This window comes from Pogoniulus pusillus, chromosome 1 (assembly GCF_015220805.1).
Source record: "Pogoniulus pusillus isolate bPogPus1 chromosome 1, bPogPus1.pri, whole genome shotgun sequence".
NCBI lineage: Eukaryota > Metazoa > Chordata > Aves > Piciformes > Lybiidae > Pogoniulus > Pogoniulus pusillus.
In genome coordinates this window covers 30,604,759-30,628,483 of record NC_087264.1, presented here as the reverse complement: position 1 = coordinate 30,628,483, position 23,725 = coordinate 30,604,759, and the positions used below count along the sequence as shown (strand labels likewise).

The following is a 23,725-nucleotide window of genomic DNA, read 5'->3' as shown; positions in this document are numbered from 1 at the left end:
CTCTTTTCACAGCTTTGCAAGCTCCTGAAGGCAGGAGACTGCCAGTCTGTCACTTCCCACCAGCTTCACACTGCTGAGGGGTCTAGTGACAAGAACAGATCTCAGTGGCAGTTCCCTTTCTCCAGGCTTCAGCTCCCAATGTTATTTGCTGCTTCCTTAAACTGTTGTTTGGGAAGTGACATCAGATGCTGGGAGAAGGAATATTCACTCTAGTGCCACAGGACTGCAGGATGCTGCCAGGACTCACTTCTTATCCCAAGAACCATAAGTAATTTTTCCATGTATAATTTCAGTTATTTTTAATACATTTTAAAGAAAAAATAGATTACCTCAGAAAAAACAGCTAGTTCTCAAGTCATGTTCAGGATATAGAAACTTTAAATGAAGAAAAGCTTCAGAAATTGGAGGAAAATAAAGACAATGCTTTTTCATGAACGTACAGGATCTTCTTGGTTGAAAACTGTCCCTTGTTGGAGAATCGATGCTCTGCTGTTCCATGCAGCTTCACTGTAAAGTACCCACATAAATCAGTTTTCCATCTGCAGTGGTCAAATTTTGGTACAAACATTTAAATCAGTTTAAAAAAAAAATCTATGTAAAGTTGAAAGAATATATGCTAGCTTTTAGTCTTTTAAATGAGCCAAAACTGGGTTAAAGAAAAAATGCAGATTTTGCCTGTGGAGCTCTGAGAATAATATCCTACCTGTCAAATCCTTGGAACAGTGAAATACAGGATTTGTTAGGTTGTTTTTTTTTTTAAAGTATTATGTAGTCCATCCTGTGCACTTTTCATTAAAAAAAAAAATAACTTCTGGAACAGTCATAAAGGGTTCCAAATTTTTCCAGCTAATAGAATTTCCCTTTCCAGCATAAGTAAATTTCCTGTTATCAGCTTAATTGCATCTCCTCTTGTTAGACTCTATTTCTTACTTATTATCCCTTGTAAAAAGATGTGTTAAATTTCATTTCCTGAGGTGCTATATCTAATCCTACAAATGATCTGCCAGTAGAGTGTTTCTCAGATAGCCTCTTCTCATTTCATTCAATGCAGTATTTCAATCCATTCAAATCTTTATTCTTTTTTCTCTATTCTGTTTCCTAAAGGTGTCCTTTCTGATGATAGTCAGCATTGTAGCATCTAAGCAGCTAGTTTCTTTGATTGCTTCTGAAAAGACAACACATTCTGAGCTATAAGACACCTCTTGTTCTCTCCTAAAGAAAGACAAGGGTCTCATGATGTTGCTGCTGTTGTCATTTCCGGATGGTGTTCTGTTGCCATGAGCCACTGAATCACTGTTGGCGAGTTTTCCACTCTTGGAAGAATAATGTGTCTGACAGTGACTTGTCGTAACATGGAATTCAGGCTTTGTTACAACTGCAAGTTGCTTTTAGATCCAGTTTGAAACACGGATTTGGTTAATTTTAGGTAAGAGTGCTTCAGATGATCCATGTAGTGCTAAAGAGTGTGCAGGCTTTCTGGGTCATGCTCTGATGTTAATGCTGAAGGTATGATACCAGTAAGTCCCAGTAGCTTTCTACTCCTGGCTCTTTGCTCAGTGGATAAATAGCTTTTGTTGTCAGAATGAGCAGCTAGATATGCAAAGCAGATGTACCAAGCAAGATAATATGACTGGTTACTTCAGAGCATCAAGATTTGTAACCCAGATTTTTTTCTGGTATTCTTATAAATGTTTTTAGGAAGATTTTCACTAACAAGAAGGCTCTGGTTGAAGGGGTGAAGGTCAAGGGCAGCCGTGGCTGCAGCGGCCATGAGATGGTGGAGTTCAAGATCTTGTGCAGTAGGAACAGGATGGTCTACAGACCGTGGAAGAAAGGGTAACTGTTGTTAGAGGATGTAGGGAGGCAGCTGGGTAAGCTACAGCCTCCTTGGAATTCAACCTTGAAAGGGAGGTCAAGGACAACAGAAAAGGTTTTTTTCAAATCCATTGCAGAAAAAAATGAGCCTAGAGGCTATGCAGGTCCAGTGCTGAGTAAGGTGGTGCCCTGAGGACAGAGGATACAAAGAAGGCAGAGCTACTGAAAGCCTTCTTTGCCTCTGTCTATACTGCTGGACACTGTCCTCAGGAGCCCCAGACCCCTGAGGCCTCAGGAAGTCAGGACAAAGGAAGAGTTTCCCTTGATTGACAAGGACTGAATTAGGGAGCAGTTGGGCAACCTGGACATCCATAAATCCATGGGTCCTGAATGGGATGCAGCTGTGGGTGCTGAGGGAGCTGATGGAGCAACTTGTCCTTGGGACTGTCTCAAGACATATCAGGGATAAGAGGGGCTCGTTAGGAGCAGCCAGCATGTTTGACCAACCTGAGCCTTTTATGAGGAAATAATCAGGTGGCTCTACCAGATGATGGCATAGCAGCAGATGTGGTGTCAGTAAAGCATTTCACCCTGTCTCCCACAGTATCCTCACAACTACGCACAGGGACTGTGGTCTGGATGATTGGGGAGTGGGGTGGAGGTGAAGTGGTTGAAGGGAAGAAGTCAGAGGTTGCATGTGAATGTAATTTTTTTTTTTTCACTGTGAGGGTGACAAAACACTGGAGTGGGCTGCTCAGAGAGGTTGTTGAGTTTCCTTCTCTGGAGACTTTCAAAGCCCACCTGACTGCGTTCCTGGGCTCTCACAGAGGGGTTGGATTTGATGATCTTTCGAGGTCCCTTCCAGCCCCAAACATTCCGTGATGCTGTGCAGATTTAAACACTCCATCCTCTGAGTTCCCTTTTCTTAAAGTGTCCTTTAGAGTACACACTAGGAGAAGGTGTTTATGCAGCTGTAGTGCTGGTTTCACTTGTTCCTCCTTAAGATAACATCCGTGGCTTAAAGTCAGTGAATGCACTTAGCAAATGAAAACTGATCCATTCACTGAGTTTATCCATGGAAGGAACCTCAGCCATTCAGACAACAATGACTATTGCAGAATTCTCCCTACTCCTTCCCCCTCCCCACTATGTTTTCCTATTCTGCCCAGCCAAGTTTCAGGGTTTGGATTTGCTGTAGCTTCTTTCGCTCAAGAGTTTGATAAAGTCAGATAGATTACACGGTTTAGAAATTTTATGAGAGACTGTTCCTAAACTTTGATTAGTCTTTTACGAAATAATCTTTTCCACCCTCACTCTTTGCTTTCAGGAAATGTTTGTACACCTCTATCAAGCTTTTTCTTCCAATCTTTTTGTAGATTGACTGCAGTATTTATGAAAGAAGATTTGTAATTGTCGCAGTCAGGTACCTCACTCCAGTAGCAGCTTTTGTAAATTTCAGACCTGAATGAAGCCTATATGTGACATCATTTTTTGTCTGAGGTTTTTAGACTACAACTCCTTTTTCAAGAGTGAAAATTGGTTGGGTTATTGACACTTCTTTCTATAAGCTGAGCAGTTCTTCCTTGCAACCCAAGTTTGTATGCAGTGGTATGGGGAGTTGATTCGTGAGCACTAAAGCCTAAAGCTGCAGTCTTTTTCTAACTCTTCTGCTGTTCTTGCGAGTTTTACTGATCTGTTCTATTCATCATTGGTGGTTCCTGCACTGAGAAGAATAGGGGAGAGCACAAAGAACTTTTATCTATCTTTGTCTCATAGGGATTTTATTCCCTGCATCTTCTTGATGAGAAACTGCCATTAACTCAACATGGCTCTTTGCAGGCAAGAAGGCATCTATAACTGTGGAGATTTCTTTCGGCTTCTTTAAAGCGCAGCAAAGATGAATTTACCAACCTAGCTGAAACTTGAGTGTTTTTTCTCAATTAATAGCTAGTCACATTAAGACAACTTAATATTTTCACCAGAAGTATTTTGTGTCCCTGTTTCTTTTCCTTGTTACCTATTCTTAAATCAAGATTTTTTAAAAAGCAGTGGTTTGTTTAATGAGACAGCGTTGGATTGCACACCTCAGATGCAGGTGATTTCGACCTATTGTCTGTATACACTATGTAGAATGTTGCTGTCTGATTTTTTTACTGAAGTTAATCTTCTTAGGGCTTTGCCATTGCTGCTCTCTGAGTGTGAGCAGATTGTAGTGGTAGTGAGCTGCCTAGCCTTTACCGCAAGAGTCCTGTGTATGCTTCAAGTACACCAAAGACAAATGAACCTATTTCTCGTGCCTATCTAAGAATCTCTTCTGCCTTATCAGTTGTTGAAAGCTGCCACTTTTTTCAGAGCTCCACTTAGACACTGCTAGTAAAAAAAAAAAAAATCAATCTGCTGAAGGAGTATGGACACTGAATGTTTTTTTGAAAGTGAAAAGATGTTTCTGCATGACATGATCTGTTGCTTCAAGCACAACTGAGTAATATGTGAGAGGAGGCATGGACATGCTTGTATTGCTGCCTCTGCATTGTGAGAATGTCAGGGTAGTTATGAAGTAAACTGATGGACTTGGTCTGTATAATGCAAAGCTGCAGTAATGTTAAAACCTTGCATTGTCACAGCTAAGCAGTGTCAGTAAATGACTGAACTGGTTTTAGCTGATGCCTGAAAGGTACTATAATGTCTTCTAAAACTGGAAGAAACTAGTGTTTGGCATACAGAAATGTGTAGCAAAGAGATCTTAGGAACAGTGAAATAAAGAGATAATATTTTATACTGGATTCTGTTATTTTGTTGACTACTACAAATGTTGTAAATCATTAATTAATTAGTCACATCAAAAAAGATTTTAAAAAGTGTAATATTCCTCATTCAGTGTGATGAGGAGCTCTGCTGTCTTCTGTTTCCATGCTTCACCAGTCTCAAAGAAGTATTTTCCATTTGCTCTTTGAGAAACCTCTTCATCCAGTTGTTCCCATGAAAATCTTGGAGGAAATAAGTGTCATTTGTGCCAGGAGTCAAATAATCCTGTATAGGAAATAGTTTGACAGTGCAGGGTAGGCAACTTTGGCTTTCAAAACCCATTCAGTGGTTCATTTCCAAGGGAGACACTATTCACCTGTGCCTAGATCACCAGCTCTCAGCTGCAACCATGAATCTCACAGAGGAGTCCTTTCTGTGAGTTTGCAGGTTATGGCAGAAGTACTTAGAGCTGTCGGGATTAGAGTTGCCTTGTCATTACTTGGAGAGTAAAGATACTGTGTTAAGGAAAGGACTTGTTTAGTTCTTCTATTGCTGTGATGTGGTCTTACCCCTTAGGAGTCCATCCTTTGTAGTGTAGAAGATGTAGATTAGGAAGGGGGGTTTGGTTAATCTTCAGCATTGATGACTGGAAATCTGAAATTGTTTGGAGAAGCTACTTACCTGTGTCAGAAACTGACCAGCATTACAGAAGTTCAAGTGTTTCATGTCTAGCACTTGTTTGTGGCAGAAGGTGGCAAACAACAGACAACTTTCTCTACAGAAAAGTTATACATCTTAGTCTTGGTAGTAAATCTGTTGAAAGCTAAAGCATGGTCAAAAATATTTGTTTAGAGAAGTGAAATGGCAAGTAAAGCTTTTGTTTCTCACGCTGGCCAAGGAACTACTGGCCATGTTCTTAAGAGAAAGCACGGCACATTTCTGCCTGGGGGAGCCATTCTCTGTGTGTATTGATGAGGATCTTTTCCTGTGTTGCTTGTCACTGAGCAAAAATGAGAATTTTGTTTCTCTTAGGTAGTTCTAGACTTCACTATTTAATGTATCTCCCTGCCATCTAAAGAATCCAAGTAATGCTCCAGTTTTGCATGAAGTGAGGCTGATTGTACCCTGACTTACTGACTGGTATAAATACATACTCTCGAAGATAGTGCACATAACTAGAAAATTGCATAGAGTATTTTTTTCAGTGAAGCAGTGCTCCTTGAGTTAAAGCTCATATCATTGCCAGCTGTATTAACTGTAGGATTAGCTTCTGGGCTCTGAGTCTAATGCCACAGATACTAGATTCCAATGGGTTGTACAATGGATCCTGATGGAAAGGCCCTATTGATGTGTGCAGGTACCTCAGTTCATGGAGTTCATTTTCAGTTGGCTATGTTAGTTAGGGTTTCATCTACCTTTGACAACGTAAGAGGAAAAATGCCCTGTAATCATGTCAGTTATTGGAGGAATGAGTACCAATCTCTCTGTTGCTGGAAAGGAAAGGTAATTGAGTAAGCCATCTTGGCATGATTAGACATGCTTTGGTTTATGTTAAATATAAGAAAGACCAAGAGAGTTCTTATTATGTATCTGTGTCTGATGCACATAACTGCATTTGTTGTGAAAAGGACCCAACAGGAACTTCAGATGGAGACTCACCAAACTGAGTTTCTTGCTGTAGAGCAACACTGACAGATGTCTGGGAAGAACAAACACACCCATCAGGGGCAGCACTGGCCTGATATCTACCTAGTTTATCCTTGAGCCCAAACACAGGAATCAATGCTTGCTTTAGGCTTGGGTCAGTTGTTTCCCACTACTCTTGGGATAGGAAAGTTGATGGGTTTTTATGGGCCCACATCATTAGCACTCATAAATTACTATTGAGGAAAGTATAATTGCCAGGTTTCTGGGCATAAAAATAGCACAGAATATTATCACAGAAGTTACTGGGGGCAGAGAGTAAGAAAAACATCAAGGAAAGATGGCATGATGGCAAGCATGAATGACTCAGAACTGATTCTTAGCCAAAAAACTTAACAGTGTATTGAAAGAGGTGAACTGCTGCAACCTGTATTGCTAAGATAATTATTAACTTGTTTATTACTTATGCATTGATAAGTGATTTTTTTAGACAAGATGTTCTAATCAGACTAGCTCCATGTGAGCTTTATCTTCTGTGCTGACTGGTGAACAGTCGGGCACAGGTCTTGTCTTCATCAGGGGTATGCTAGATAACCTTCAACAAGGTTCCACATCTCCAAGCTGTCTTAAGCTGTCTCCTTCCTGGAGTACGTTTCTTGACTGAGGTGGCTGACATTTTTGTAGCATCCTTGGCTGATATGTTTTCATAGTTTTGTCCAGGCTTCTGAGGTCTGACTGTGGGCTGGGAGCTGTGCTGCACAGGGGATATAATTACTGCTTTGGATAGGCCCTTCCAAGACATCCACTTGCACTGAAAATAGGTAATAAAATATTACCTATGCTGATTTTATAATCTATTAAATATAAATCAAATTCAAATGTGCCCATTAATTTGCATGAGTAGCTTTATGATGAGCTAGAGGTTTTAGCTTTAACTTTTAACAGAAATATGTTCAGCAGAAGCAGTCTTGGTCATCTTAATTTGATCAAATTTATTCTGATTTCTTGGTCTCCTATTTGCATTTTAGTTGAAGAAATAAAATTATATTACCACCCCAGAACTGCTGAAGAGTAGACAAAATGTCTCAGATCATTATTTACTATTAAGGTCAAACTTCACTATGCTTAATACCTAAAAGACAACAATAAGGAGTTTCTGAACATTTCAAGAAGAGCAGTCCTAGGTCTTTTAATTAAGTCAGTCTGCAGTGGGTATGTCCTCCAGAAGCTGCCTGGGAGGGCTTCCACAGGTTAAGAAGTGAAATAACTTAATTTGTGTGAAGGCAAAGAAAGGCAGTGAAGCATCAGGGAACTCTGTGAAAGCAGTTGGCAGCAAGCCATCTGTTAAGCAACCACGACTACGTCAAAGGTATCTAAAAATACATCAGCTGCTTTGGGAACATAATGCCCTAACACCAATAAAAAAGCACTTTGAAAACAATCAAAAATGCATATTAAAAGAAATTGCATTTACTCACATAGCAATGAAATAGAAGAGCTGCAGCTCTCAGACATTTTTAGTAAGCCCTGAATAGTTACACAAAATAATTACTTAACTGTTAGTCTCTGTTTCTTCTCTCTGGAGCAGAAACTACCATTTTATTTCAGTCTCTTTATCCCTCTCCCTGGTTCCCCCACAGCCTGGCACTCCTGTCATGTCCTGTTTCCCTTTTTGCTTCTGATCTTTTCCCTCCTCAACTATCTGTCCAAGCCACCTTGTGCCTTATTTCCAATCTGCTCCATTCACTCACTGTCACTCTACTCTCATCCCAGCCCTTCTGACAGTCTTGCTTTCTACAGTTCCTTTACTCTTAGACACCGTCATTCCCTTCTGCTGTCTAAACTACAAACCTCACTTCTTTTTGCAGCTGCCAGACTGGCCCTTCTGCATTTCTTTGTCTCTCCTGAAGTCTTTCTTTTACCTTCATGTGCTTCCACTTCTCTTCCACCTCCACCTTGTACATGTCTGTCATCTTTGTCCTAGTCACTCGTGCAGGAGAAACTGGGGACATTTCTTTGCTGTCATTTTATTATTTTAGGCAAATTTACTCCAGTATTTTCCACCTGCTGTTTATGTAGTCATCAGCTTCAGGTTTGAGAATTCAGTGTATAGCTTCAGTCCTGATGAAAGCTTTGACATAAAATCTCGTAGTTTTTCACCACATAGTGGTGTTGCAGTCACTGCTGTAAGACAGCCAGGGACAACACAATGGATTTGTCTCTGGGATTTTGTGCCAATACCATGTCCCTCTGCATCAGGCAAAAGCTGACTGATGGTGAGACCAGGAAGAAAAAACTGGCTATGAAGTGAAGTTTGACCATATTAATTCAGCCTTGCTGTGGTCCTGGTAAAATCTGAAGGTGCTGAGTCACTGATTCTTTAATAGTTTGCGTATAGGTAGATGTTGGTACCAGATCATTATCTCCTGAGTTGGACATAGATGAAAATCTGCTTTTCTCATTTCTCTTCCATTCTTCCTTCAAATCTGAAAGAGAATTAGAAAACCTATCCACCAGCACTGTGGTAGAATTGTAGGTGAAGTGAGGAGCTGTTACAGGTAGGTACAAACTATCTGCAACCCACTGCAGCACCACTAATTGTCCGTCTGTCTGTGTAGCCGATGAAGAGTGTGCTTCCCAGCCTGATGATGATTTCAGTTCCTGTACACTGCATATTTTAATTCATGTTATTTGAGGACAACCCAAGAGTGGACTTTCCAGTGTCTGATTTCAAGAGCAGATGTCACTGTGGAAGCTGTTTACTTAGCAGCCTTTTTTTGGTTACATCCATCCCTGTTTGTAGAAGGCTGCCTGAAGTAATAAACACAAGCATGCATATTCTGAAACAAGTATTTTTGGAAACTTGGAGCGAGAGCTGTGCTGCTACTTGGACTTTCTGCCCTTTACAGATTTTGTTGCTTAGTCTATACATTTTTAATAATCACGTTGCCTGCCAGCAGTGACATTTTGAGAAGGTCATTTTTCTTGTGAAGTTGGAGGATGGACTTGAATTTCATTGAAGGGCTCCCTGAGCTGCAGGATCGTTGTTTATGGAACTCTCTTGCATCTTGTACTACCTTTGAAGCCTGTTTAGAATTTTAACTAACAATATCTTCAAAGTGGCACTGTGCTCAAGGGCAAAGAAGAGATCTCAAAATGCACTTTATATTTAAAACTAGTTTTGAATAGCTTTGAAGCGTGGTGTTAGCTGAAAGTAAAAGGTATAGAGATAGACTTATTAGGTATGCACACACAGAGAATTCCATGTTTCACCAGCTTTTTCATCAGCAGCAGTGTCCCTTCACCACTGCAGTGGCTTTTTTCTCCACACCATAAAAATTATCAGGTTTATGGATAGTCTTAAGAATTTTTAATGTGATTGATAATTCAGTACTCCAGCAGGTATCCTTAGGCAATCTCTGTCAGCGGAGAGGTTCTCGTTCTGTCTGCATCATTCCTAGCCTGATTCTTGTCCTTTTCTCCATGCAGAAATACAGACACAGTGTTGTGTTTATATGCCTTTTCTGTTTCTGAATGCAGGATGGCAGATGCTAAACCAACACTCAGCCACAGAATTAAAACTGTAAACAAAAGTTCCTGCTTCCCATGACTAAGCACACACCAAGATTGCTTAGTAATAAAAGATTTGAAAGTTTACTTGGTAGCTATGTCTGATGTCTTCTGATACTGATATATTCCTTTAAAACAAGTTAAATGTTAGGGATGGTGTTGGAGACTAAGGCTGCTGGAATATCTGCACTGTTCATGAATGGTTTTGGTTTCTGTTTTGTTTACTGCTTCCCATGTCTCAGCTGTGTAGCTGGTACAGGAGTCCTAGGGAAGTGTCCTTTATACTTAACTGAGTTTGTCCGTTTCTGATATGATAGCTGTGCTGCTGAAGTGCTGTGCTTTGGCTAGATATTTTACAATGGATTTCTCAGTTGTACAAGCACTGCTAGCATTTCAATTGTACCAGACAACTTAGAGTCTTGTTTCAGAGCATGAGACAAGATGATCCACTGAACAGCAACTGCTATGAGGGAAATTAAAGGGGGGTGGGACTGTAACCACCCTTTGAGGTGCTACATCCTAAGTAGAGGCTGGAAGACTGGATGGATTGTGCGTCTGAGAAAATTTCTGTTAGGAAATAAGGGCAGAATTTTACCCATGTTCCAGGTAGATAATTTTCCATCTGATTCCTTGTGTGGAAAGCAGACAAGAATTATCAATGTTTGTTTCCAGGTTTCTTGATGCCCACTGCATAGGGACCATTTGTGAATGAAAGACACTGGCCTGTTTGGAACCGCTATTTTGCTGACGTGATCAAAAGGGAAGGCCTTAGCCTCTGGCCATCATCATTACCATTTTGCTCTTTTCCTGCCTGCCTGCCACATGGGCTTCCCTTTGCAAATGTTTTTTTCTGATTGCTACCCTGACCAATTCACCCGTTCTCATGCCTCGGCAAATCTTCAGCGAGAGAGCGCAGATGAGATTGCTGAGCAAGAGAAGGCAGTTACAGCTGGTCTTTTCTGTGCTTAGTCCCAAACGATCTTTCCTTTCCGATAGAGGGAGTTCTTGTTGCTTACATGGTGTGGGTTAACATTGCTGTGCGCCTAGGATCCTGGCGTAACGTGTTCTGTGGGAGGCTTTGCAGTACAGCTAACAGTGCTTCTTCCCAGCCCTTCCCTTGCCCTATTTTGCACAATCAGGAGAAAATTCTTTAGAACGGTTCAGTGTTGAGAATGTAGCAATGTTTCTTGACAGGAAAAAAAATGAAGGAGGTATTCTCACCCAGATTTTAGCTGGGTTTGTACTTTTCTTGTCCTTGCACTTTGTCACTCACTTTGTTAATTAATCTTTGATTGTAGGCCACTAAAGAAGTAATAGAGCGAGAAGCCCCAGGGATGGCCCTGGCAATGCTGATGGGATCACTTAATGTTACTCCTCTGGGCATGCTCTCTAGGTAAGACTGTTTCCTTCAGATTTTAAGGTGAACAGTTTCCTTGAAGTGTATTCTCATGAAACAAATGAAGGTTGCTACTGTTACCAAGATGAAGCCTCAGCTCCAGAGAAGTAGGCAAATTCCAAGAATGGTAATTGTGTTCTCATTCAATTCCCTTTGTTGTCCGTTGGACACCCTATCTTCCTGTATTCCATGTGCCAGGTGATTTGGAATGTTGATGCATGCTATTAGACAGCTGTCTTTTCATCCTAAAGCTGTGGCATTTTGGTGCTGAGTGTTGTTAATCAACGACTAAAATGTCTCATTTAGCAAAAAAAAACTTTGGATAAATGCAAATATATTGGTTTGATATTGCTGTATTCCAGTATCAGGAAAAGCTGTCTGAGTAGGTTAAATGTATCTTATCCCATGCTTTCAGATGCAATTCTTGAACTCCTACATAATAATTAGCAACTCTACCTGACTATTTGGTCATTTTTTTTACCAGTGACATCACTAGTTATCCTATATTTCATTTTAGACTTGTTTTTACTTTATCCCTTCATTTTGCCTCATTTTACTAATTACAGTAAGGTAAATGGTTCCACAAGTTCGTTTGTGCTTGCACATTATTTTAAGTTAACTGAGAAATGATGGCTCTTACAGGAATATTTTTTATATATGTAGTATAGAAATAATTATGTAAGAAATAAAGAAGGAACTTCCAATATGCAACTTTGTATTCAGATACTTTAAAGGACTTTTAACTGAGAGGTTGATTGGTTCAATAAGGTACTTTAAAACTTTTCATATGTATCACATGTGAAAGGGCAACATTACCACATTAATGCCTTCAGATTCTGTCCAGATTAGCAGGTATTTTTGGCTTTTTTATCTGATAGAAATTTAAATGTCATAGTTTGTGTTTATTAGAATGCTACCACAGGGAGATGAATGGTTGAGTGGTTCCATTTCTGATGAAGAAACACTTAGCCATTTAGGTGACACTAGCAAGCTTGGTTTAGGATGTGGTGTGATCAGGATGGCTGGTAGTGCCACCGAAACGCTGCCTTACAGCCTGGTTCTTGTGTGCATATAGTAAGAAAATGCCCCTTAAATGCACTACTTCAAGCAGTAATGGATGTCAATGATATGAGATAGCATTACAGAGATACTTCATGCAATGGTATTGGGCCTTGAAAAGTTTTCCCATAAAAAAGCTTGCTTCAGGTCTAAAATTAATCAGCAAGCACGCAAAAACCCCCAATTACAGTATCATGGCTTCTGGAGCATCCCCACTGCTGCACAAATAAACCTGTGTTGTGCTGACAAGTTTTTGTAGAGTTCCTTTGCAAGTGCTCCAAGTGGAGGTAGGGAATTTACTTAGAATCATAGAATCAACCAGGTTGGAAGAGACCTCCAAGATCATCCAGTCCAACCTAGCACCCAGCCCTATCCAATCAACTAGACCATGGCACTAAGTGCCTCATCCAGCCTTTTCTTGAAGACCCCCAGGGACGGTGCCTCCACCACCTCCCTGGGCAGCCCATTCCAATGGCAAATCACTCTCTCTGTGAAGAACTTCTTCCTAATATCCAGCCTATACCTACCCTGGCACAACTTGAGACTGTGTCCCCTTGTTCTATTGCTGGTTGCCTGGGAGAAGAGGCCACCCCCCACCTGGCTACAATGCCCCTTCAGGTAGTTGTAGACAGTAATAAGATCACCCCTGAGCCTCCTCTTCTCCAGGCTAAACAGGCCCAGCTCCCTCAACCTCTCCTCATAGGATTTGTGCTCCAGGCCCCTCACCAGCTTTGTTGCCCTTCTCTGGACATGTTCCAGCACCTCAACATCTTTCTTGAATTGAGGGGCCCAGAACTGGACACAGTACTTTGTTTTGGTTTTCCTGCCATTATTCAAAGTCTTGTCTGAACACAGACTTGCTTCCTCTGGGATTTTTCTTGCATCATTTGTTGTTCTAAGACATAAACTGTTAATGTATTTTCATTAAAACACTGCAAATGGATGTAGTGTTTTAAACCCTCCTTACCATGAGAACTAAGTCACATGTTAGGAGAGGTCAGAATTCTACATCACTGTTAGGTGCAGAGTTTGAGAAATCAAGATCCTATTTTTTTTCTAAATATTACACATTCAATGGCAGTTGTCTTAAGCTTGCCTCTTGTTGACTCTGTTTTGACTGTGATTTCTTTGACTTATCCAAAGCCCATCAGTAGTTACGTTATGCAGCATTGAGCTGATACATCTATAAAGCACCTGCAGTTTTGGAAACGTTAGCTCAGTCATGTTGAATTTGGTCACATGGACTTTTTCATTGTAAGTTAATGGGCTACCTTCCTGATGAAGTGCAGCCTCAGGAAGTGGTGAGTTTTGTAGGCTGAATTTACAGACAAAGCATAGAGTGAGAGGCAGTGAGACTCTCCTAGGCCAGATTCAGTCCCAGCGCCCAGCAGGGAGTATTGCAGAGCACCTTAGACAGCTTTATGTCTTTCCTGAAAGCATTTTCTCTTCTCTGTGACCTTCCAGAACTGTCCTTTTCCCAGCCTCTACCTAATTCCTTACCTGTCAACTGCCCATGCTGTGCTAGGCTTAGGTGAGACTTTTTGAAGCACTCTCTCTCTCCTTGCCCATCTCTTCTGCTTTTACCAATAGAATTTCTTCCCAGGCAGGTCATGGTCTTTCCCCAAAGAGATCATGCTCTACATTCCTACTTTTGCATCAGCCCTGTGTTTCTTTGCTCCCACATCCGTTCTTTTCTTTCTCGTGTCTTATTGCTCCTATTTGTATTCTTCTTTCTCATAGTTCTTTGTCCACAGCATCTCTCTTGACTTCTCTACATTTGGAGGAATATCATTATGTTATTTCTCAAGTGACCCAGAGTGGAAGCACATTTTGTGTGCTTTTGTCTTGTGTGCACACACCTTTTTTTTTTCCTTCCGTTTGCAAGTCAAGAGGTTCTTGGGTGCTCCACTCACTTTTGAGAGGTTTCGACAGCTCTGTTTCTGTCTGTAGCTGGTAGATGCAATTATTGGCAGATGAAATGAAATGTGTAGTTACAAGGAAAGTGGCTGCAGGTTCACTCATTCCAATACTTAAACTGAATAAAAGAGCCAAGAAGATGATGTTAAAGGAGCTGTCTGCCAAACGTGATTCCCCCTAATTTACTTGCTCTGTGGAAAAGACCTATGTCCTTTATTTTGAGTCTGTCATAAACTGTATCCCACATAGGGAATTTGCTGGATTTGACTCTGTGAGTTTGACTACTGTAAGAAGAGTAGACGAGGGCATTCTTTTTAAACTCAGGATTCTCCTCTTTGTGTTGCAGTATGGCATTCTTCAACTACCTGCAGTTAAGTCTTAACTGAGGGCATAAAGCATACAAGAAGTGAATAAAGGAAAAACAGAAGCTGGGAAGTCAGGCAATATTCAAGCTGCCAGATGAAAATAAGACTCCTGTGATAAAAAAAGTTCATTTTGTGGCACAGAAGTGGTCTCTGTGCTATTTAATTGTGAGCATTATGACAGCTGCTGGAAGAAGCCATGCTACCAATAGTTCATCACTGAGAACTATTTGCATAAGTAGAAACCTAGGGAAGTTGACTACCCTACAAAACATCTTCTTTGGCTCAACATTTCTAGTAATAACCTAGCAAGAAATATTTTTTTCTTTGCTAGTCTGTCTTTTGTGGCTCGTGTTTTTGCGTGGTGAAGAGATTGTTACACAGTTTCTTTCAATTTAACCTCCATGTCTTTGTGATTTGGATTAATCCATTTACTTCTTGCTTACCCTATCCCTGTTTTTTGTTGTTTAGTTGTTTTTTTTTTTTACCACTGTCTTTATAAACAGTGAAGAAAACCAGGAGATAATCTTTACAACCTCCAGATAAAGTCGGGTCACTTCAATAGCTTATTTTTGTTGACAAAATGTATCTAAAAGGAGGAAGAGGCAAACCCTGAGCCACAGAAAGCATATTCAGCGCTTGTGTGTTTTAAGTTCAGCTCTGCAGCAACACCAAAGAATTCCCTAAAGACAAAAAATAAAATAAAGTCTTCCATCTTTGATAGTTAGTTTTGTCTTTGCACGAGAGGGAAGAGCTAGAGTTGAATTGCATAAGTACGCTTTTCACTGGAGGATTACTCCCTTCTGTGCTTTTCTGATGGAGCATCTTTAAAAAAATAGAAGGCATATTTGAGTTAATGCAACTGGCATGACTTGGTATTTTTAGCTGGCAAGGGAAATGGTGTTTGACACCATCAACTGTGTTACAAAGGAACCTGGTGTGTGAGCCAGTAGGGATTCTATCAAAGAACATATTGGATGCCAATAAATAATAGAATTAAGGGAGCTACACAGAACTAAAAACTGTGGAAATCCAGTGTTTATGCCATCAATTAAACTTTAGACTCTGCCAGCTTTATTTGATGTCTTTTCAGCTCAGATTCTCTCTAAATATTTTCAGATGGTGGAAATGGAGTTTTCAAATTTCTGATAAATAACAGAATTTATCTTAAATGCTCTGTTCTTGTTTCTACCGAGGAGAAAGTTAATATGCAGGAATTTCACTCTGGTTTTCTTTCTTTTCAGACCTGTGTGTGGAATCAGAGGGAAAACTCTCATAATTAATCTGCCAGGTAGCAAGAAAGGGTCACAGGTAAGAAATGTTCTTCTTGATCAGCTACTGGGGAGTCCTGATGAGTACCTCCTATTGTTCTGAGCGGTAGAGTGTTCCTGCTGCAGCAGGTTCTGCAGAGCAAATTGGAATCACAGAATGTCAGGGGCTGGAGAGGAACTCAAAAGCTCATCCAGTCCAATCCCCCTCTCAAAGCAGGATCGCCTATACGAGATCACACAGGAATGTGTCTAGGCAGGTTTTGAATGTCTTGAGAGAAGGAGACTCCGCAACCCCCCCAGACAGCCCTTTCCAGCATTCTGTCACCTTGCTGTAGCGGAGCGTGTCGTCCACTGCGGGCAGGGGCCACACACAGGCTCTGCATGACCAGGGCAGTGTTACAGATAGAGCAAGAGAGTGTGTCAGAAGTGAAGAATCTAATGCCTTCTCACACTTCAGCCTCCTTCTCTGTACAGCCTCTACTTACTCCCCGTGTTGACTGCAGCTTTTAAGGTGTTCCTTCTCATACAGAAGTAAGAGGCAGGTCTGGCATGTGGTAGGGCTTGATGGAGCATGAAGAATATTCCCTGGTTTGGTCAGTGACAGTGGAGAGTAAGAAGACAATTTTTAAGAGTTTGAGGGTTTTAAAAAATCTTTTAGATATAGGTACCAGACTTTACAGCCTTTATGCACCTTGAGCTTTTCCTGCATTTTGCTCAGGTTGGGCTTTTGTGTTTTAATTTGTGATTCCTTTTTGACTGTAGAACTGCAAGAAACAATCAGATCTCAGGAGGATTTCTCTCTTTTCCCTGTTAGAAAGGCTGGATCTTCCCAGTGCTTGTGCTTTCTGTGTAGCTGGCTGAAAGATCCAGACAAGCAGCCTTCTCCACATAAACCCTGCCAAGCCGAGTAGTGGGGCTGCGCAACCTGTTACAAAACTGCTAAGGCAGATATCCTATCAGTGATGAGGATGTATGTCTTCAGGGCTCACGCTACGTCAGTGGCCTTGTTAAAAAGTGTCTCTACCTCAGGCCTCTGAAAAATGCATACTTAGCAGTTAATCAGCATCTTCTTAACTAGTAGTTCAGAAGGAGGAGAGGAGACAGTATCTCAGAGGAGACAGTACTAATGTATTTGGCAGCACAACCGTGAAGTCACCGTTGCATGAAAGACTTATGTCTGGACATAAATAAAGAATTTTTGTGTGGACTGTCCCCTGGAAGTTGAAGAGGAGATGTTTTGAATACTGCCTTCAGCACTCATTCCAGGTTTTCAGATACACTGTCTGCCCTCCTATGATTCTAACATTCCTTGGATGTTCTTGATGAGATTTAAATGATTCCTGATGAGATTTAAATGCCTTGAAACCACAGACCATGCATTGGATGATGGTGGGGCAGGAGTATACCTACTTGAAAGCCTTCCAGTGATGGGTGGGAGGTCATATATATGTGTATTTAACATAGCAGTGCAGCAGTAAGAAGATTTTTTCAGAAGTCTATTCATTGGTTGAATGAAATAGCCTACGATCTTCGATGTTGTTGTTGTGTGCAATAGCAGGTAGTGCAAAGAAGAAGATGAAAAGAAATGAAAAAATGTTAGTAAGTATTTTAACAAGAGTTTGGTATAAAGTAATAAAAAAGGTAATGCTGCTAGAATACAACAAAAATAGTAATATGATTTCCTTAGACAAGCAAGCTTTTTATAAACTGATGGATTGCTTCTTCCTGTCACGACGATGCTCTATTCTATCGCAAATCATTTTAATATGAAACATCTTTAAGGTCTCAGATTTCAGCAAAGACTTTTAAGATGAGTAGTAGAGGAAATTATTCTGTAACAAGCTTGATCTTCAGAACCAAATAGGATTTCTCTCTCTTGAGATTTGACAATTTCCTTTCCGTCCTATGAAAACAACCATATGAGAAGTTTATATAAAGCTAGGGAATGGCAGCAGTACAAATATCTCATCACTACAGTATTAAAACATTAATAGCAAACAACAACAGTGTAACTGTTCCATCTCAGACATCAACACGATGCATGCCAGCCATGTTTTCTCCAGAGAACACTGAATCAATTTCTGTGGAATACTTCCAGTTTTATTTTGCCCTGGTCTGTTTTCTTTCCTTTTAGCCTTGCAGGATGTTTTTAATGTCATGAAAGAAGGCAAAGCACAGAAAGGCCAGATTCTCATTGAAATGACTGGGTCTTTGGCAATTTTGTTGATGTTGCCTGCAATTGCCTAAACCAGTGAGTTTTACAAACGTGCTTGCAGAGTGCTCACTGGGAGCCTATAAATGAAGCCAACAAGGCTTTGTTGCAGTGGCAGGAATGGGGATCAAACTTCCCTGCTGGATTAGCCACTGGTGTGCTCTGCATGGTTACTGGTCAGTGAGAGACATCCCTTCTTGTTTGCCACTTACCCTGAATCTGCTCTGTGCTGAACTATAATGATAGGTTTACACTTCAATGTTATTTAGCATTTTAAAACTGATACTGGGGAGGCACAATAACCCTGAGGTTTTTGGCTACGTTGGAAGTTACAATTCATTGTTATGTTTACAAACATATTGGAGTATGTATTAATTATATACAGTATCTCATGCTTACCAGTTTGCTCCAGTTCTCGAGTGCCAGACTGAGTATTTGCAGAATTCATAAACCTCTGAAGTAGTCTGACTTTTCTTTACTCTTAAAGGAGCAACTGAAAGGTGGGTTCTTCTTTAGAAGGTTCAAGGAAATAGAGTGTTTGGGAGTCATTTGTTTGACTTACAAAGTGCCTGGTACAAATTCCAGTAATTTCTGATGGTGGGTTTGCTTTTTGTTTTGTTCACACAGTTTGTTTGTTGCAGTATCTGTTTGCAAAATTGTTACCATGATTTATTTTCTGTATGCTCTAAAATGTTGGAATAATTTTTTTTTTTTACATCTTCTTTACACTTGAAACGAAAGTGAAAGTGATGTGCCAGAGTAGGAGCAATGCAAGCTTTCCCTGGCAGCTTCTGTGTTCCCTGACTGCACTGTATGGCGGCTCCTTCGTGTGACCTTACCATCATCCTCCAATTTAGTCTTTATGTGCAGTCTGCTCAGATGATGTGCAGAAAGCTCTTTACTGAGGTGCCTGAGAGGTGTATGTAAGACAGTAATAAAGTGAAGAAGGTAGCTTCTAGTTGGATGAAAAGGGGAAAGAAAAAGTCAAAATCACTATAGAGGTAATTAAGCATTAGAACAGGTGTCAGGAACAGTTACAGAGTCTCTGTGCCTAATTTTTTCCCAAGACTTTACTGGACAAAGCCCTAAGCAACCTGTCTGACTTTTATATTATCCCTGATCTAAGCAGGAGGCTGCAGTCTGTGATGTTCTGAAATGCCTCATTGATTTGATCCAATATTAAGCATATTTTAATGGTGGAGGTAGCACTATATTTGTAGGGTCATTGTGGAGCAAGAACAGTTACACAGTGTCTATGCTTTTGCTTTCTCTGAACATGTAAAATAAACTTTCTAATTGTTTTTGATAGGGCAAGGAGAGATTTGAAAAATAGATTATGAATAATTATTTGAGGTGTGTAAGATGCTAATGACATAAGTGGAACTTGTCGTTCTTCCAGTATGTAGGACAAGTCAGTGAATATAAAAGAGATATATTTATATAAAAGTACAGTCATGGAAGCACTATGACTTGTTCTTTAATTGTGAAGGAACGGAGCAGGGATGGTTTGAAAGTAATATCTCTTCATGGATGGAGTTAATGTTTTTATTCTGCATTTCTTCAGTGTTCTCCCAGCTGCTGTATTATATATTCATAAAAACTTTACTCATTTTCTGAAGTTTTAATACAATATGATTTTAATTACAGTGCTCCTGTTGTAAAGCTCTCTTGATTTGCATAAAAAAGGCAAAAATGTATAGCACAGTCCCTGGTTCTGTTCCTGAATTTGGTTTTTTACCCTCTATCAGCAATTGCATAGGGCATTTAAGGTTTTATTTATGATCAGATGAAAAGCCATCTAAATCCCCAGTATATTTTAAAAGTAAATCTGAAGAAAGCAATTGACTTTTGCAGGTGACTTTTCATAGTCATTTCTCTTCTCATTGTGCATAGGAATGCTTTCAGTTTATACTGCCAGCCCTACCTCATGCCATTGATCTTTTGCGGGATGCCATTGTAAAAGTAAAGGAGGTGCACGATGAGCTTGAAGATCTACCTTCACCACCACCTCCTCTTTCTCCTCCTCCAACCACCAGCCCTCACAAGCAGACAGAAGACAAAGGAGTGCAGTGTGAGGAAGAGGAGGAAGAGAAGAAGGATAGTGGAGTTGCCTCAACAGAGGACAGTTCTTCTTCACATATAACAGCAGCAGCCATTGCAGCTAAGGTGAGTCTGGCTTGTTTCTCTTAGAGGCCCCTTAGTTTCTGTCTCAGGTACTTTCCACCAACATTCTTTTGCACGTGGAGACCATACACTAATGTCTCTATGGTCAAACAAACCTATTTTGGGTCTTATTTGTAAATATAGCTTCATAGAAAGATATGAATCCTATTTCAATAAGTGATTTTAAATTTCAGTAGGCAATCTATTGCTCTTTACCCTGATGATAAGGTGCATTTTTAAGCTACTGTTTAGATGTGACAGACAGTGAGTTTCTTAATTCTAAGTACTCACATGCCTGAACATTCAAAGTCCAGAAGGTGGCATATCAAGGAGTGGCAACAATATTTTAAAAGCCATAATATCTATTTTTAAAAGAAAAAGTTGCTTTCTAAAAGCAATGATTAAAAGAGTATGCCAGAGAGATGCAGCAGGTTAAGTAGTAAGCTATCAGGCTATTGTATGCCGGGATGCATGTCCCCATAAGAGATGTGAAATTCTGCCACAAGTCTAAGTATCATCACATTCTCTATATAGCCATGCCTTAACCAGTTGTCATAGATTAGCATCACTCCAACCAAAATAATACATTTGAGACTACACAAGAGAAAAATAAGATAACAATTGCAAATTATTTCGGTTTGAGTTTTAATTTTTTTTTTTCAGGAAATATAATATCTGAAGCAATATATAAATATCTACCTCAGTTTTATGTCTTCAGTTTTCAAATGCATGGTGGTTTGGGTATTATCTGCCCCCCTCCACTTTTAGAAATACCCAGCTAGACTCAGACGGGTTCCGGGAATATAAATGAAGCTATTTATTTACAGCTAGCACAATATACAAGCAGATATTTACAGTATATACAGAAATATACAAGGTAAAAAAAATAAGAAGAAGCACAACTCCCTTCCCAGAAACCTGAGTCCCCAGGAGGGGCTCTCAACCACTCCTGCACCTTCCCCCTGCCCCTCTCAACCTTACCCCAGTCCTAAGGAAGAAAAGAGGTTCAGCCAAGAGGTTAAGGAGCAAGATTAGTGGCAGGAGAAGTTAGGGAGATGCAGCTCAGTCAAAGCCCAGCCCGAAAGTGAAGACAAAATGGCCAAAGTGTTATCTAATGTTTACATTCTTCTTCAGTGAGACTCTGGGGGAAGGAGACATCACCATTGTTTTCCTTTTCCAGCCAATTATCTACTTTCTCTCACCAAAACATTCTAGCTTGCTTCAAACTAGCACAAAATGTGAAGACAAATTTATTCTTACGTGTTTGGAAAGGGTTGTTGTTTTCCAAACTGCTTTATTCTATGTTTACTCCACAAATTGTGCTTTTAATTCCTATCATGAAAGTTGGAAGTCTTAAGTAACTCGAAAGTATGCTAAACAATTTCTAAACCAGAGCAGCAGCATTCTAACTCCAGAAATGTGAATTCAGGTCTGAGACATCTTGACATTTCTAAGACAGCTGCAGCTGGAGATCATCTCCTCACGTACAGAAAATCCTGATTACATATATCTTTACAGGGAGGAATTAAGGTAATTATCACTTGCAAATTTCAGTTTTTATTAATGCAAAATTTAAATTGCTTACTTTCTTTTCATATAGGCAAAGATAATTAATAACAATTTCAATTTTTAAAGGCAGAAAATACCTGAGATCTAAACTGGCTGTGTTCATAAGAGTTTGGCATTTCAATGTCACACTTGTTTTCCCCTCATTCCCTTTCAGTCATTTGCTTGTACAGTTTCATGTTTTCCTGTCACTATATTCATAGCTGTTATGTGTTGTGCATTAGAAGCATCCATCCTACACCAGTTCAGCTGTTATCATGGCAAAAGGTGAACAGCCCATCCCTGGTCTCATCAGTTATTGCCATCACGCAGCAGGCAGTGCAGAAGAACCGGTAAGAGACGCTTGCAAGAGGCTTTTGCACTAACAGTACCTAAAAATACTCTGCCTGCCTCCTTGGCTACTGTGCAAAGAGAAAGTGTTATTTTCTTCTCAAAAAGACACATCAATGCTATCTTGTAGAGAACATGCTACAGAAAATAGTCCATTGCAGACGCAAGGCTAAACAAGGTAAAGCTTGTGCGTGATGCCACTTGGAAGCATTTGACTGCTGAGATAATCGCTGCCGTAAAGCCTATATTTCTGATTAGTCTTCAGCTTTAGCATCTAATATACTCCATAACTGAATAGAATTAAAATAATCTCCTAAAATTGCTGCTTCAGAGCTATAGAATTTTGGTAACTTTTTCCCTTTCATTTGCCTCGCTTTGCTTTTTTCTCTGAGTTGTTTGTTTGCCAACATAAATACAGCATTGGCCTTGGGTGTTCATGGTTTGCTGTCATACCTCACAGCTGCCCCTTTATTTTTGTGTTCTGTTTAGAAGCAGAATTTCTCAAAACCAGGCTTGAGAAGTCAGAGTATAGTGAACTTAAAATTTACTTGATTTTAGTGAATAATTGGCAACTGTTTCAATGAATGATAGGAAAACATTGTTATAGTGCAGAGGTTATGTTTGGGCTTTAACTAAATACTACACTTTATTTTCTATCTTTCAAAGGTTTAGTCTAGGCTCAAATCAAGATAGAATGATGGCTACAGTATCATCAGGAGTGAAATGTAATTTTCTGTATTCATAACTGTGGCTTGAAGAGGTCTGAGGAAGGCAGCTGTCCTGGTGACAGTTGTGCTGCCTGGCTGCTTTGTTCTATGTTAGCCAGCACATGGGGTGCAAGTTCTTGGGAACGTGTCACAGAAGCTGCATGTTTTCATTCCCTCAGGCTGAGAGTAATCTAAGCCATCAATCAAATAGTATGACACCCCTCTGTATTTAAGAAATGATGCCCATGTCTCTTGAAAAATCCCTTGGGAAGTATGAAGGCTTTAAACTTCACACACCTGATGATAAAGCTGTGTGTGTATACAGACACATCTTGATTCCAGCAGCTTCTTTTCTTTCTTTGAGTTGGAACTGCTGAACTAGAATTTGCACCACAGTTTTGCGTATCAGTATAACACTGAAAGAAGTCTTTCTGAAGCCTGCTGTTAAGCTGCAATCCAGGCTTTTGAGCCCTTTTGCAAACTACTCAAGCTATTGTTTTATGCATTTTGTAATCCAAATCAGATCAAGGTCAGAGCAGGAACTGGATAGCTTTTCAGAAGCTTGTTGGTTTGTGTTTTTTTGAAGCTGTCTTTCTCTATGTTTTTAAGGCATTTTTGCTCTTGTATCACAATCACAGTAAATACTATCCAGATGATTTTCATAGTACTTCATCAGCACTGTCAATCTTGTTCTAGTTCTGGGCAAAAGAGAAGAGAGAGCTCCTGTCTTTTCCTTTTCTTCCTTGTCGTAACTTAGTTATCTAATCTGAAAGCACAAATATTTCAATCAGTGTAAAAGTACTTATGGAGAAGTCATAGCACATAAAAATTGCAGAACCACTGACTGATGGTTATGGTGGACACTTTTTTCTGGCTTCAGCTTCCATTTCCAGTTAATGTCACAGATGAAATTTTACTTACATTTTGTCACAGGCAAAAATTAATATTTCACATGCACTTTCATGTTT

At 40.0% G+C, this 23,725-nt stretch overlaps 1 protein-coding gene across 25 annotated transcripts in view; it reads left to right on the top strand.

Moving 5' to 3' along the window:
- GPHN (gephyrin) overlaps positions 1 to 23,725 on the top strand; it is a 284,583-nt gene that overhangs the window by 162,953 nt on the left and 97,905 nt on the right. For 14 of the 25 annotated variants that reach the window (XM_064147342.1, XM_064147393.1, XM_064147463.1 and 11 more), the window contains 4 exons: positions 11,073 to 11,167; positions 15,753 to 15,819; positions 19,885 to 20,157; positions 21,945 to 22,052. In XM_064147342.1, coding sequence (XP_064003412.1) covers positions 11,073 to 11,167; positions 15,753 to 15,819; positions 19,885 to 20,157; positions 21,945 to 22,052 — 543 coding nt within the window. The remainder of the gene's footprint in view (positions 1 to 11,072; positions 11,168 to 15,752; positions 15,820 to 19,884; positions 20,158 to 21,944; positions 22,053 to 23,725) is intronic. The other 11 variants (XM_064147437.1, XM_064147473.1, XM_064147377.1 and 8 more) reach the window with 1 other exon arrangement.